General features: G+C 58.5%; 1 protein-coding gene across 11 annotated transcripts in view; it reads right to left on the bottom strand.

Annotated features, from left to right (window-relative positions):
* Positions 1 to 12,595, bottom strand: part of EHMT1 (euchromatic histone lysine methyltransferase 1) — a 112,932-nt gene that overhangs the window by 34,832 nt on the left and 65,505 nt on the right. For 9 of the 11 annotated variants that reach the window (XM_061154055.1, XM_061154053.1, XM_061154064.1 and 6 more), the window contains 7 exons: positions 11,875 to 11,952; positions 10,762 to 10,882; positions 8,123 to 8,254; positions 5,318 to 5,463; positions 2,218 to 2,361; positions 1,331 to 1,557; positions 100 to 273 (listed from right to left, as the gene is read on the bottom strand). In XM_061154055.1, the coding sequence (XP_061010038.1) occupies positions 100 to 273; positions 1,331 to 1,557; positions 2,218 to 2,361; positions 5,318 to 5,463; positions 8,123 to 8,254; positions 10,762 to 10,882; positions 11,875 to 11,952 (1,022 nt within the window). The remainder of the gene's footprint in view (positions 1 to 99; positions 274 to 1,330; positions 1,558 to 2,217; positions 2,362 to 5,317; positions 5,464 to 8,122; positions 8,255 to 10,761; positions 10,883 to 11,874; positions 11,953 to 12,595) is intronic. The other 2 variants (XM_061154057.1, XM_061154061.1) reach the window with 2 other exon arrangements.

The raw sequence follows: 12,595 nt of genomic DNA on the forward strand, positions 1-12,595 counted from the left end.
CTTGGTGCATGCAGACGCCTGGGGGATGGGGACACCCAGGAATGCAGTGGGGGCCTCGCGCAGGAGGACAGGGGAATGGAGGCTGCAGGAAGGGCTTACTTCTCGGAGTCCAGGGCGATGAGTGCGCTCTCCAGGGTCTCCTTCCCAGGCCCCTGGGAGAGGCCCGGCGCCGGCTTCCCCAGCCCAGCCGGCCCGGTGGGGTCGAAGCCCTCTGGCACCTGGGGGGCCAGGCTCTGCGGCTTGTCATCCTCTGAGAGCATGGGGCCAGCAGCACTTCGGGGAGGAGGAAGTAAGTGGAATTTTGAGTTTTAGAGACATGCAAACTACCGCCTCCTATGGAAACCAATGAATACACAAAACAGGGCCCCTCAGACCCCCACCTGTGCTGCTCCTCTGAGATGGAAAATGACCTTGGGCTCACTGACTGTCCACTCTGGGCCCAGAGGGAAGCGCCCAGAGGCAGACCAAATCCCCAGGGAACAGAGGACACTCAGAAGCGAGGGCAACCTTTCCTGGACTTCTGGCGTAATGTTCAAATTTGCTTTAGAGAATGAACTCCAGGTTGAATCTCAAGTCCACTGCCTGACCAACACAAGGAACACCTTGGAATTTTGACTCAAAGAGCATTAAATTTACAGATTAACATAATTAATTCACAAAAATATGATGGCATCAACACCATCCCAATACTAAGTTTTGAATGTTTACAATCTAAGCCTCTTGAATAACCTTCAGCGGACTTTTAGTTACGGATTAGGGTAGGTCACGAGTTTGCTGCTGTTTTGAAGGCTCTCCTTCACCCTGGCTTTCAGCTGGACAGGCTGGTGAGGACAAGGCTTCTGACACCTTTCCTTAACTGATCATCTGGCCGACTGACTCCAATTAGCTCTATGAGTTCTTCAGCTATTTCCACCTAATTCTTTTAGGAAGAAAACTATATGCTTGCAATACAAATCCTTCTCTTCTAGACTGTTTCTTATGAGTTCAGCTAGGGTCTCCGAAACATAACACAGTAACAGCAGGCTATACAGCAGCTGACACTAATATTCCACATCCTACACGTACACACAGGTACATGCAGACAGGGACAGGCACGCACCGGCACTGCTGTCTCAGGTAGCCCTGTGCTTCAACACAAAACACTGACACATGTCACTGAGGACAGTGTGACACAGGTTCACACACAGACGAGTGAGTGAGCAAACTCAAGTCAGCGTGCCTCCCAGCCTCATACGTCAGAGCTCATGGCGCCTGCGCCAGCAGGGAGGCCCCTGGCACGCCGGGGACGTCGGGCCTCGTCAGGTGGACCCTGAGGGCTGGGGGCTCGTACCTGCCCGTGGTGGTGTCGGCTCTGCCCTCCACTGCACAGCTCTTCTCCTGCCCAGGGGCCAGGGTCACCGTGGAGGTCGTGTCTGCCTTTGCAATGGTCACCTCTTTGGCCTTGGAGGTCTCCTCCCCACAGTGGGGACAGTAGCTGGCATTATTGACTCGAGAGGCACAGGCTTTGTGGAAACGATGAGAAATGCTGCTCTCAGGCTGACATTCCATAAAATTACCCTAAAGACGGGAAGGCGACAAGTCATTCTTCTAACTGGGACTAAAATGCAGAAAAGCAAGCGAACCCGAGGTGCGGCACCGGGCGGGACAGGAAGCTAGCGCGGGGAGGAGAGGACGGCCTGCGGCCCTGCGCCCTCCCGAGGTGCGACCACTCGCGTCCTGCTTGAAGCGGAGGGCATCCCCACCCCTGCGCTGTGCTCTGCGCCGCGCTGCTCGGCGGGTGGGCCATGTGTTAAGACCAGGTCCACAGGAGACCCACGGAGGACACACCCGGGAAGCAGACTCACAGACCTGAGAGCTGGCAACAGCCCTCAACAGAACCCACCCAACTGCAGGCTGGGCGCTGGGGTGGATAGCGCGACCCGGGGCCATCTTTCAACAGAAGCAAAAAAGGATGTTGAGGACAGGGAGGGCACAGAGCTGCAGCGTCTGGAGAAGCCCCAGGAGAGAGGCTCTCAGCCCGGAGCACAAAGGGCCACGTGGAGCCCACGAGCCCGAGAGAGGCCGTGGGCATCTGTGGCCGAGCCCCCGAGGAAGATGGCCCGGGGCACTGCGGTGAGCACACGGGGTTGGGGGTGGGGGGCAGGCAGCCCTGCCGGGCAGACCCGGGAGCAGCGGGGGTACTGGGGGCCTGGCGCCCTGGAGGGGGGCGGCACTCACGGCCGTGCAGAAGTAGCCACAGCCGGGGCAGCACTGGTGCTTCACCATCCGGCCCCGGTGGTCCTCACACAGCACCAGCAGCGGCGCCTTGCTGGACGGACGCATCAGCTCATGCTTCACCACACTGTTCGTGCACCTGCCCAGCTGCCATCAGGAGAGACCGGGTCAGCACACCACACCCAGCATGGGGCGGGGGCAGGAAAGCAAAGGGGGCAGGCGGCCCAGTCCTCCACGTCCACCCAGCCCACCAGGAGAAACAGGTCAGGTGACAATGGGTCCAGGGAGAGTTGATGCCCCCCGCCCCTGCACAGAAATCAGGAGTGTGCTGGTTGCACGACTGTGTGTCTCTGTCACACATGTGACAGAGACACACTCTGAAAGAGGCAACCTCAAGCATGTGGATGATGCCTCGGTAAAGTTCACGGGAAGGAGATGAGGGAACCGGCTCTGAGGGCGTCAGCTGGTGAGGCCGAAGTGGCCTGGGCATTCAAAGAGAGAAATATTTGGGGGAAAATAACAGCAGCTTAAGAATTCCCTAGAATCCCACAAAAAAATCAGAGCAATTAGACAGCAAAACCAAAACCACAGATGACATTTAAATCAAAACCAAAGGCCACAGGATGCAAGTGGGTGGGGTGGGCCTTGAGACACCAGTGTCCGGGCAGGGGACAGGGCAGTATCCCATGGACCCTGGACAGGTAGGAGCCAGATACCAGAAGGTCCTCCTTGTATCCTAGAAGAGCGGGCAGCCTGGGAGACACTGCCCAACCCCAGCAAGTCCAGCCTAGGACCTGGGGCCAGCACGGGCCAGCCACAAGGAGCCCTCAAACCCAACCTGCCAGACGCCCCTCAAGTCAGGGCACAAGGACTCCTGGACAGAGCTGAGCGGAAAGAGCCCAGGACTGGACAGGAGAGAGGAGGATGGAGAACGGCATCCGCAGAGGCCCTGATGCAGCGTGCCTGTGCATCCTGAAGGCCCAAAGAGCCCTGCCCAAGTGCAGTACACCCATTAATATTGACAGTGTTAGAAATTAAGAGAGAAGAATTGAAATATCAACTTACTTTAAAACAACAATAAACCTATCACATGAAGACCATATTTTAAATAAAAATTATTTTTAAAATATTTAATGAGAAATGTGTCATTGTTTTATACTGTTCACAAAATTCTTTAACATCTGGTTTAATAAGACAGCCAAGTCGTATATCTGCTTCTGCATTCAGAGCAGACAAATGTGGACATTCTTCTCTGACTCCACAAGGGGGTTCCTTAAAAGATCTGCTGCGATGTAAACATCTCAGTCATCCACTAATTTCGTATCCCTACCCTGAGACCATCCAGGTGTCTTGACTGTGAGTGACTCTACAACACCATGGAAATCACTTGTTCTCCAAGTTACACAGACCGTGCAATCGTACATGTGCTCCTGTGCGCTCTGTGAAGCAGCAAATAGAGGCACTTCACTTTCTAAGCATCATTTCAAAATTGGTCTTCATAATGGCATTTCAGTATCACTGTGAAATGACGCTCTGAGTCCAAGATGAAGAGGGTCCTGCAGGCCCAGGGACTGCGGGGAAGCTTCAATGATAACAATAACACAAAGACTAAAACCTGCTGAATCTGTTTAAACACGTGAGTTCATAATATTTTAGAAGTAGAACTGGTCAACCTCTGAAAACAACAGAGAACAAATCCACTGCCTCAACAACCAGGCAATGAAGGGAAGGCCCTTCCTCTGGGATGCTCTGCTGTGTAACGTGACGAGTTGAAGTGACGAGGTCCTTATGGAACCATCGGCTGCTAAGTGAACAGTGAGCGGCACAGCTTCACACCGTGAGGCTCTGAGGGGATGGTAAACATGGGCAGTCAGAAGGAAGAACCCCAGATACCACGCTTTAGCTGGGGTGCACCCCCTCCACTGAGCCAGGTCCACCTCTGTCTGAACTGCAGACAAGCGGGCTGGACGCCCTGTGTGTCTGGGAGCTGCTGACTCCAACCATGGGGTCCAATGGCCCAGCCATCCCACAGAGAAGCGCAAAGTCCAGAGACACCCACGTGGATGGTGAGACCATTCAGAGAGCACAGAAGCCGGGGGGCGGCTGCTCGCGGCCAATCCCATTTTCTGCCCCGGGGTGGTTACTGGAGTGCCTGCCACCTGAGACACTCATCAGGCCAAACATCTGACCTGTACTGTTTTCTGGATCAATTTCCCAGGAAAAGACCCTGAGTTCCTAAGATGAACTTCGGGGAATGGCAGCGGGGAGGGACAGCTGAAGCACCGGCTCAGAAAAGCAGGAAAAGACATCACTACTTGCTCTGCGAACCCAGGACGGGCCCACCTCAGGGGCCCAGCAGCCCTACAGGTGAGGGGTCACCTGCCCCACTGACGTCACGGTCATGGCAGGAAGTACGGGAAGCTGCCCAGCTGCTCGCCTAGCAGCGCTCCGAGGGCACAGCTGCGCTGCAGGGAGCCACAAGCAAGGGAACCCGACGCGTCCCTGCCCAGGCGCTCTGGCCAAACCCAGCTGGGCACAGGGGCCGCCGCAGCGCCCGGACGAGTGCAGGCCTCCAGCCCTGTGACCCAGGACGCAGGGGACCGGCCGGCCGGGAGCAGCCCAGGCCAGGCAGGCACAGGGCCGCAGGAGGCGGCAGAAGCTGCCTGCGTTGGCCGGAGCAGAGGACACACACGTCCAACCGTCCACGAGGCATCACGTAATAGCAGGAGCCACTGCTGTTTCTGCTCCACGAGACATGCTGTGGCCCTGAGCAGCGAGGTCAGAGGTCAGCTGCGAGGCTCTCTGTGTGGGAAGCTCCTCCAAAGAAGATAGGCGGCACCCCAGTCTCTGCTATCCACGTTCAAGTTCACAGCGAAGCAGGAAAGCCTCTGCGACGTGTGGCCTCAGCAGAGCAGCACCCATGGCCACGTCCGCCCCCAGCCTCCCCACACGGCCACGCAGACGGCCCCCTCCCAGCACGGCCGCGCAGACGGCCCCCAGCCTCCCCGCACGGCCGCGCAGACGGCCCCCAGCCTCCCCGCACGGCTGCGCAGACGGCCATCTCCCAGGCAGGGCCCCCCCCAGCACAAGGCAGCCTGCTCACCTGGTGGTCCACGCTCTCTGTGGCCATGCACTGGTTGTTGGCCAGAGTGGTGATCTCCCGGCTCTTTGGGGTCTCCATCCGGCAGCTGCAGAGCGGCACCTCCTGGAGGCCATCCGTCTCGCCCGCATCAGGACCGTTGGCCAACCCTGCGGCACAGCAGACGCCTGAGTGTCGCCGCCACGCCACCCGCCCTGACGCGCCGCTACACTCGGGGCACGCGGACACAGGGTCCCTGCAGACACGCTCACGGCAGGACACAGGGAGCCCAGGCCAAGACTCCATCCCCACGAGGGGAGTGCTCGTCTTCCCTGCTCGGTCTCAGAACTGCAGCCACAAAATGAGCGCTTGGTCCACTTAAAGGGGGGCTTCCCTGAGGGTTCAGATGGTAAAAAATCTGCCTGCAATGCAGGAGACTGGGTTCGATCCCTAGGTTGGGAAGATCCCCTGGGAAAGGGAATGGCAACCCACTGCAGTGTTCTTGCCTGGAGAACTCCATGGACAGAGAAGCTTGGCAGGCTACAGTCCATGGAGTCACAAACAGTCTGACATAACGGAGCTTGATTCCTTTGCCTTCAAGACATTTGGTAATATCTAGAAACATTTTGGGTTTTCCAAGTGGCGCTAGAGATAAAGAACCCACCTGCCAATGCAGGAGACATAAGAGATGCGGGTTCAGTCCCTGGGTCGGGAGATTCCCCTGGAGGAGGGCATGGCAACCAACTCCAGTGTTCTCGCCTGGAGAATCCCATGGGCAGAGGAGCCTGGCGGGCTACAGTCTATGGGGTCGCAAAGAGTGGGACACGACTAAAGCAAGTTAGCACCACTTGGAGGGGGTTAGAGGCAGCCTGTTTAGTGATGACCCACTATAACCAAACAGAGAGCTTGCTCATCCGGCTGAATGACAGACGTGCGGACAACAAAGAAGAAAACCAGGACCACAGTGAGCCTTTTAGGAACAGCAACATCACCCCGACTTGCCTACAGGCAGGTGAGGGGGCAGCGCCAGGGAAAGGGGGTCCGCAGCCAGGCTGGCTCATGCTGGGGACACAGGCTGGTGGCCAGAAAGAGCCCTCAGCCCAGCTACGGCCTCCAAAGGAAGGCGAGTGCCCTGCTCCTTCTCACAGCACAGTCCCGCGGCCCACGCCCCTCCCTGCGCAGGACCCAGGCCCAGCTGTGCCCCGGCGGCAGGAGCACCCACTCGTGCAGGAACCAGGCTGGAGGGCGACCCTGAGACCCCGCGGGGCCCCGCCCTCACCGCCGCCCAAGAGCAAACCCACCTGCAGGGGCCCCCAACCCTGTTCAGCAAACTGACTCTGAGACCAGGACACGGGCCGCAAGGTCAGGGCGAGGGGAGGACCTGCCAGCAGCTCAGACAGCGGAGCCACAGAGCGTCAGACGAACAGACCCTAGCAGACCCCGTGAGTCCCCCCCTCAGCTCTGGCCACCTGCCCACAGCCCCAGGCAGCCACCGGGGTCAGAGCAGCACCTGACCTCAGCTCGGCAGACCCACAGGCACGGATGAGGGCCACTGCCCATCCCGACGCAAAATGTTCTCCAGGCTAGAGCCGGGACCCTGTGACCAGGTCGGTCCCCGCCTTCCCGCTGGTCCAGGTCACAGGGCTCGCTGCCAAGGAGCCCCAGGCCCCTGCCCTCCCGTCCAGCCTCGGGCTCCACAGCTGCCTCCTCGAGGGTCTGAAACTCCAGGACTGAATACATACAACCGGAGACTCCAACTCGTCCCTGCACATACCTCGTGACTGGGCGGGCCCCGGCAGGGCTGGCCCCATGGGAAACACCCCCAGAGAAGCATCTCACCCCACGCCCAGCAGCGGCCTCTCCTCCTAATGCAGAGCTCTCATCAGTGTGGCCCTTACTTGGAGGAACTGAACATAAACACGCGAAGGCAGAGGCCCCCACCCCTCAGCCCGGGGCTCAGCTTAGACAAGCATCCCGGCTGCACTGCCCTCACACTGCCGACCGTGGACAATTTGGTAAAATAAGCACTACTTCCTGCAGGCATCCAAGTCAGCATGTTCCTGAGACAAAGCTAAGAACGTTTAGAAGCAGAGAACACACACGTCATGTCACCGGGAAGGAGGGCGTGAGGGGATCACTGAATGGTTTCTGCTCCATTTGCAACAAGAAGAAAAGCTACCATTTCTCTGATGGATAAGCCTCTGATTTTCTTCCTAAGCTATAGATGTAGTTGCCTAAGTTGAACAAGTAATCCAAACTCCCCTAGTGTTCACAGCTAAAGGCCATTCATTTGTCCTTTCCAGAATGTCCGGCTGAACCCCACTGGAAGCCATACCCTTCAGCCAGCAAAGTCCATGAGAAAAAGTTAACACAGGTTTTACATTAGCCCCAGATTTCATTTCAAACTGATTTCCCAAAAAGGCCAAATAGCTACTAGCTCCTTTCCCCAGATAAAGGTTTTCGGACGGTGGGAGTACACGGCCCCAGTGCCAAGACCCCAGTGCTGTGGAGCGAGGACCTCGGTGAGGGGCCCAAGCCCGACACGCAGCACGGGGCGTCTGAGCACCAGCAGCTCGACACCAAGGGGACACACATTTCCACCAACACTGCGGGAGTGCGAGACCGTGCAACAGGTTACGCAGAACACTGCCACCTGCGGGCAGAGGCGCCTCCTGCGGGGAGCCCAACAAGAGTGCGTGTGGCCCGTGGGACTGCCGCCCCGGCACCTGTCTACACCCGACCTCTGGGGCATGGCGACCGGCACAGCGTCCTGCCCACACGGCATCCAACGTACCCTCCCCCCACTGGCCCCACCACGCACGCGTTCACCTTCTGTGTCAGAGGTCAGCGCACCCTTGACACGGAGATCCAAGGAGTCCAGTGGCACTTCCATGTACCCTCCGCCATCGCCAGGCGCCGTTGGCTCTGCACTGCCTGAGGATGACGCATAGGCTTCAGAACCTGCAACCAAAGGTACGCTCATCAAACGGGGGGGCTGGGAACACATCACCACCCCCGCGGCACAGAGGCTCACCAGCCACACAGACCACACACACACGCGTGCAGAACATACAGATGCTCTCCAGACACACACATCACACACACGTGCACACGAGACATGGAGACGCTCGCCAGACACACAGATCACACACATGTGCATGACAGACATACAGACGCTCGCCAGCAACAAAGATCACATACGCGCGTCATACAGACGCTCACCAGCAACAAAGATCACACGCGCGTGTCATACAGACGCGCGCCAGCAACATAGATCACACACGCGAGTGTCATACAGACGCGCGCCAGCAACAAAGATCACACACGCGTGTCATACAGACGCGCGCCAGCAACATAGATCACACACGCGAGTGTCATACAGACGTGCGCCAGCAACAAAGATCACACACGCGCATGTCATACAGACGCGCGCCAGCAACAAAGATCACACACGCACGTGTCATACAGACGCGCACCAGCAACAAAGATCACATGCGCGTCATACAGACGCGTGCCAGCAACATAGATCACACACACGCATGTCATACAGACACGCGCCAGCAACAAAGATCACACAAACATGCATGCAAGACACACAGACGCTCACCAGCCACACAAATCACACACATGCACGTGCCAAGACATACACTCACCAGCCAGGCAGCTCACTCACTCACACACACACACACACACACACACGCCCGCCCACACTTCTGCTGCCTGGTCCCACTCCCACTCGAGCGCCCCGGGGACAGGGCAGCCGGGCCAAGGAGAGCAAAGGCACAGACACAGGAGAACGCCTTTCTCTACAACCTCATGAGCTGGATTAAAGCTGATAAAACAATGTGAGGACACAAGCAGACACACTGTACACACATTCTATGTTACTTTAAAGTAAGAGAAAAATCAAATGGCAGGTTTGAAAGACTAGCTGTTGGGCGGCAGCTAAAGACGCCCCAGGCACACAGCGTCACTGAGAACCTGCCCAGTTCAGGCAGTGGGCTCCAGGGTCCACAGGGAAAGGCTGGAGGGATGTCCATCCACGAGAACAAGGTTTAAGGAGCCCCTCACCCTCCAGAGGGTAATGCACTCTGAACACGCCGAGAGGCGAGTGTGCGAGTGAAGAGCCGTCGGGGGGGTGGGGGGGGGGGGGTCCTGTCCATGTGACCCAGAAGGCCACCTGGGTATCAGTCATCGTAAGGGCATCTCACTGAGAAAGCCCGTGAAAACAGGCGTTTACACAGCATAGCTAACACCGCCAGCAACGGGCAAATGCCCACAGTTCACAAGCAAGCTTTAAATGCTAGCCACTGATGTTATTTCAATGACGGGAATTGAACAGGTATAATACAGAAGTTTGGTATCGAAAGACCCTGAGTCCAGGCCAGTCTGCACCCAGATCTCAGGCAGGAAGGAGCTGACCACCTGCAGAAATCATTACCCATCTGAGGAACCCCAGTAAACTGTGCAATTTTAAACACTTTACAAAGGGAATACAGTTAAAACTCCTGCTTGAATAAATATTCCAGCAGGCATTCTGCATGCTATACCCAAGATGGTGGCGATGCCTCCATCCCAAATGACTTAGTCTTGGGTCTACAATGGCTTCTGTCAGCCGACAACAGAAACACAGGGTGTGTGATCTCGGCTGATGATTCGAGGTAGAGAGACGAGGAACTGTGAGTGAAGGAGAGGAGCTTCAGGGACGAATGGTGGCAGGTGGGCAAACAAGCCCCAGGCACCACCTGACCCAGCCTCAGAGCACCTGCCGCGCGGGCCCGCCAGCAGCCCTCTGCACTTCGGGGGCAGCTCCATGACCTGCTTCTCTATCGGAGAACAGAGGCCGTGCAGCAATTCCCACCAGCAACGACGCGGATGACCCAGTGACACGTGGAGAAGCCAAAGAGAAGTGCCCTCCGTGAGCGGGCTCCATGGCGCTGGCCCCAGGAGAGGACCCCGCAGAGCAGCGCCGGGCCGTGAGGGCTGAGTGGGGAGGGGTATCGGCCATGCACAGGGCGTGGCAGGGCCTTCGGTCACAGGCGCAGAGGGGCTCACCAGCCCCACTCTGGAGCACGGCACACCCCCTGCTGCGTTCAGCCCTTCACAGCAAGGCTGCAGACCAGGGCTGGGCCACTGAGCCTGAGGTCATTCCCCTCCCAGTCAGCCTGAGACAGAACCACCCCCGGATCAAGGGGACTGACCAAAGGGCTGAGCACCGCTTCGTGGCCCAGGGTCTGGCCCCAGGACACCGAGGGCAGGACACAGGCTGTGGGGGAGCGGTCAGCAAGCAGCCACCCCTCAGGGCCTGCGGGCAGGAGACCCCCGGGCACCCCCCAGGCAGCCCCCCCCGCAGCTCTGATAAAGTCACTGCTGGGCGTCTGTTTTCCTAACAGTGGTGAACGAAGCCCTCTGCAGAACCCAGTCCCCAGGCACGATCCCGCCCAGGCTGTGTGCGGCTCCGTGGTTACCTAGCACAGAGCAGGGCTTCTTTTTACTTCTCCGCCTCCTCTTTCTTGCCGGCTTGATCCAGGGGCTGTCAGGCTTCCCCTTCCTCTTGAGGAACTTCTTCTTGATGCTGGACTCAGAGCTCTGGGGAGCAGGGGGAGGGCAGAAACGCAGAGTGTGGGCTCCGGGCGCAGAGGCTCTGGCTCCTGCCATGTGGCCATCCCTCAACCGCAAGACCCCTCTCACTCCCAGATGGTCCCTTCCAGGTCACATTTGTAAAGATACTGATGCTTGTCCCTAAACATCACTCCAAGCCTGGTTACTTGAGTTTCAGCACAAAAAAGAATAAATGGGAAAGTTCTAGCAGGAACTAAAGCAGCTCAGTAAGAAGCCACTTTCACTCGCATGCAACCATTCGCCTTGCTCTCGAGAAAAGGACAAAGCCTCGATCTGCTTCAGGTCTACAACCAAATGAGCCAGAGCCCAGAGAACAAGAAGAGACTGTCACTGCTCATGACATGTCACAGTTCCTGAGTGTCTGCATCTCACACCTCCACGCAGACAGGATCTAACTGCCTTGAGCTAGACAGACAGAAAGCTGGCCCACAAACCACGCTGCCAAGTCTAACGCGAGGGTCTCGCAGCCCCGCTGACCAAGGATGAGGAGACACTTAACAGCCTGTGTTCACGAGATCCACAGACACACCGGGGCGGCTCAGTGCCGTCCCGAGAGCTGCCTGGGAGCCTGAGCCCTGGAGCTGGGCCCCAGCGCCCTGTGCCTCCGTGGCAGAGCCCAGGGAGGGATGTGAGCTGCACTGCACCAGGGCCAGGCCCCAGGGAAACACGCTCATCGCCACAGGGCCGCCCTCACATCCTCTCAGCCCCCACGTGGCCACCGTCTCCCTCTCAGAGACCTGCCCTGGCTGGACGGACACGGCACAAGCTCACCAAGCCCCTGCCACCCCCCAAGCCGAGCTTCCGACCCACCCTCAGCTCTGAGCCCCGTCCAGCCTGGAGGGCCAGCGGCTCCCCTGGACCCGCCGCCCACCGGCCATGAGGCCCCTCCTGGCTCTGCGTGCGGGCCGCTCCATGGGGCAGGACCCAGGACTCTCGTCACACGCGCACGCGGGCGTTACCAGGTCGGACTCGTCCCCGTCCTCCTCCTCATCTGCGGTGCCGGCCGACTCCTGCTCCTCTTCAGACTCGCCATCCACCTGAGCGGCCACGCGGGGGCCCGAGAGAGAAGAGAAGCCAGTGAGACCCTCTGGGGGCAGGCACCCGGACTCCCGTGCTGAGGGGCTGCTGGGGGCGCCCGCGTGCCCGCTCCACACTGAGGGCCCAGTCCGGCCCAGGCCTCAGGCTGTGGCAAACGCTCAGACCCCTTCCAGATGGGCACGTGCACCCAGCCTCCCAGCGGCAGCACCCAGCACGCTTCTCTAAGTCACCTTCTTCTAAGTAGAAGTGTGTTGCAGAATCCCTCCCATCACAGAACAGAGGTGCTCGTGCTCACCGCCCCTACGTGCACGGTGACCCTGAAGCCCGTGTGTACCCGCGCCCTCCTCCGCCCTGCACACTGGCCCACTGTGGCTCCCCAGGGGCTGCAAACCCCCACAATCCCACAGGACAGACAAGACGCCCGGACAAAGAGTGACACGGGTCCCCACCACGGTTGGCGCTCGGGGTGGGGGGCCCCACAGTCCCGAGCACCCCCAGCCCTGCCCCTCTGCTTCTCCCTCCAAGTCCGGGAGACCACACTCCTGGCCCATATTTCCCCGGGGTCCCTGCTTTCTAGTAACTGTGGGAGCTACACACCCACAAGAGAGTTCTCCTCTGTCTGCTAAATATGTTATCAACGCT

The sequence above is a fragment of the Dama dama genome, chromosome 11 (genome assembly GCF_033118175.1).
Source record: "Dama dama isolate Ldn47 chromosome 11, ASM3311817v1, whole genome shotgun sequence".
Classification (NCBI taxonomy): Eukaryota; Metazoa; Chordata; class Mammalia; order Artiodactyla; family Cervidae; genus Dama; species Dama dama.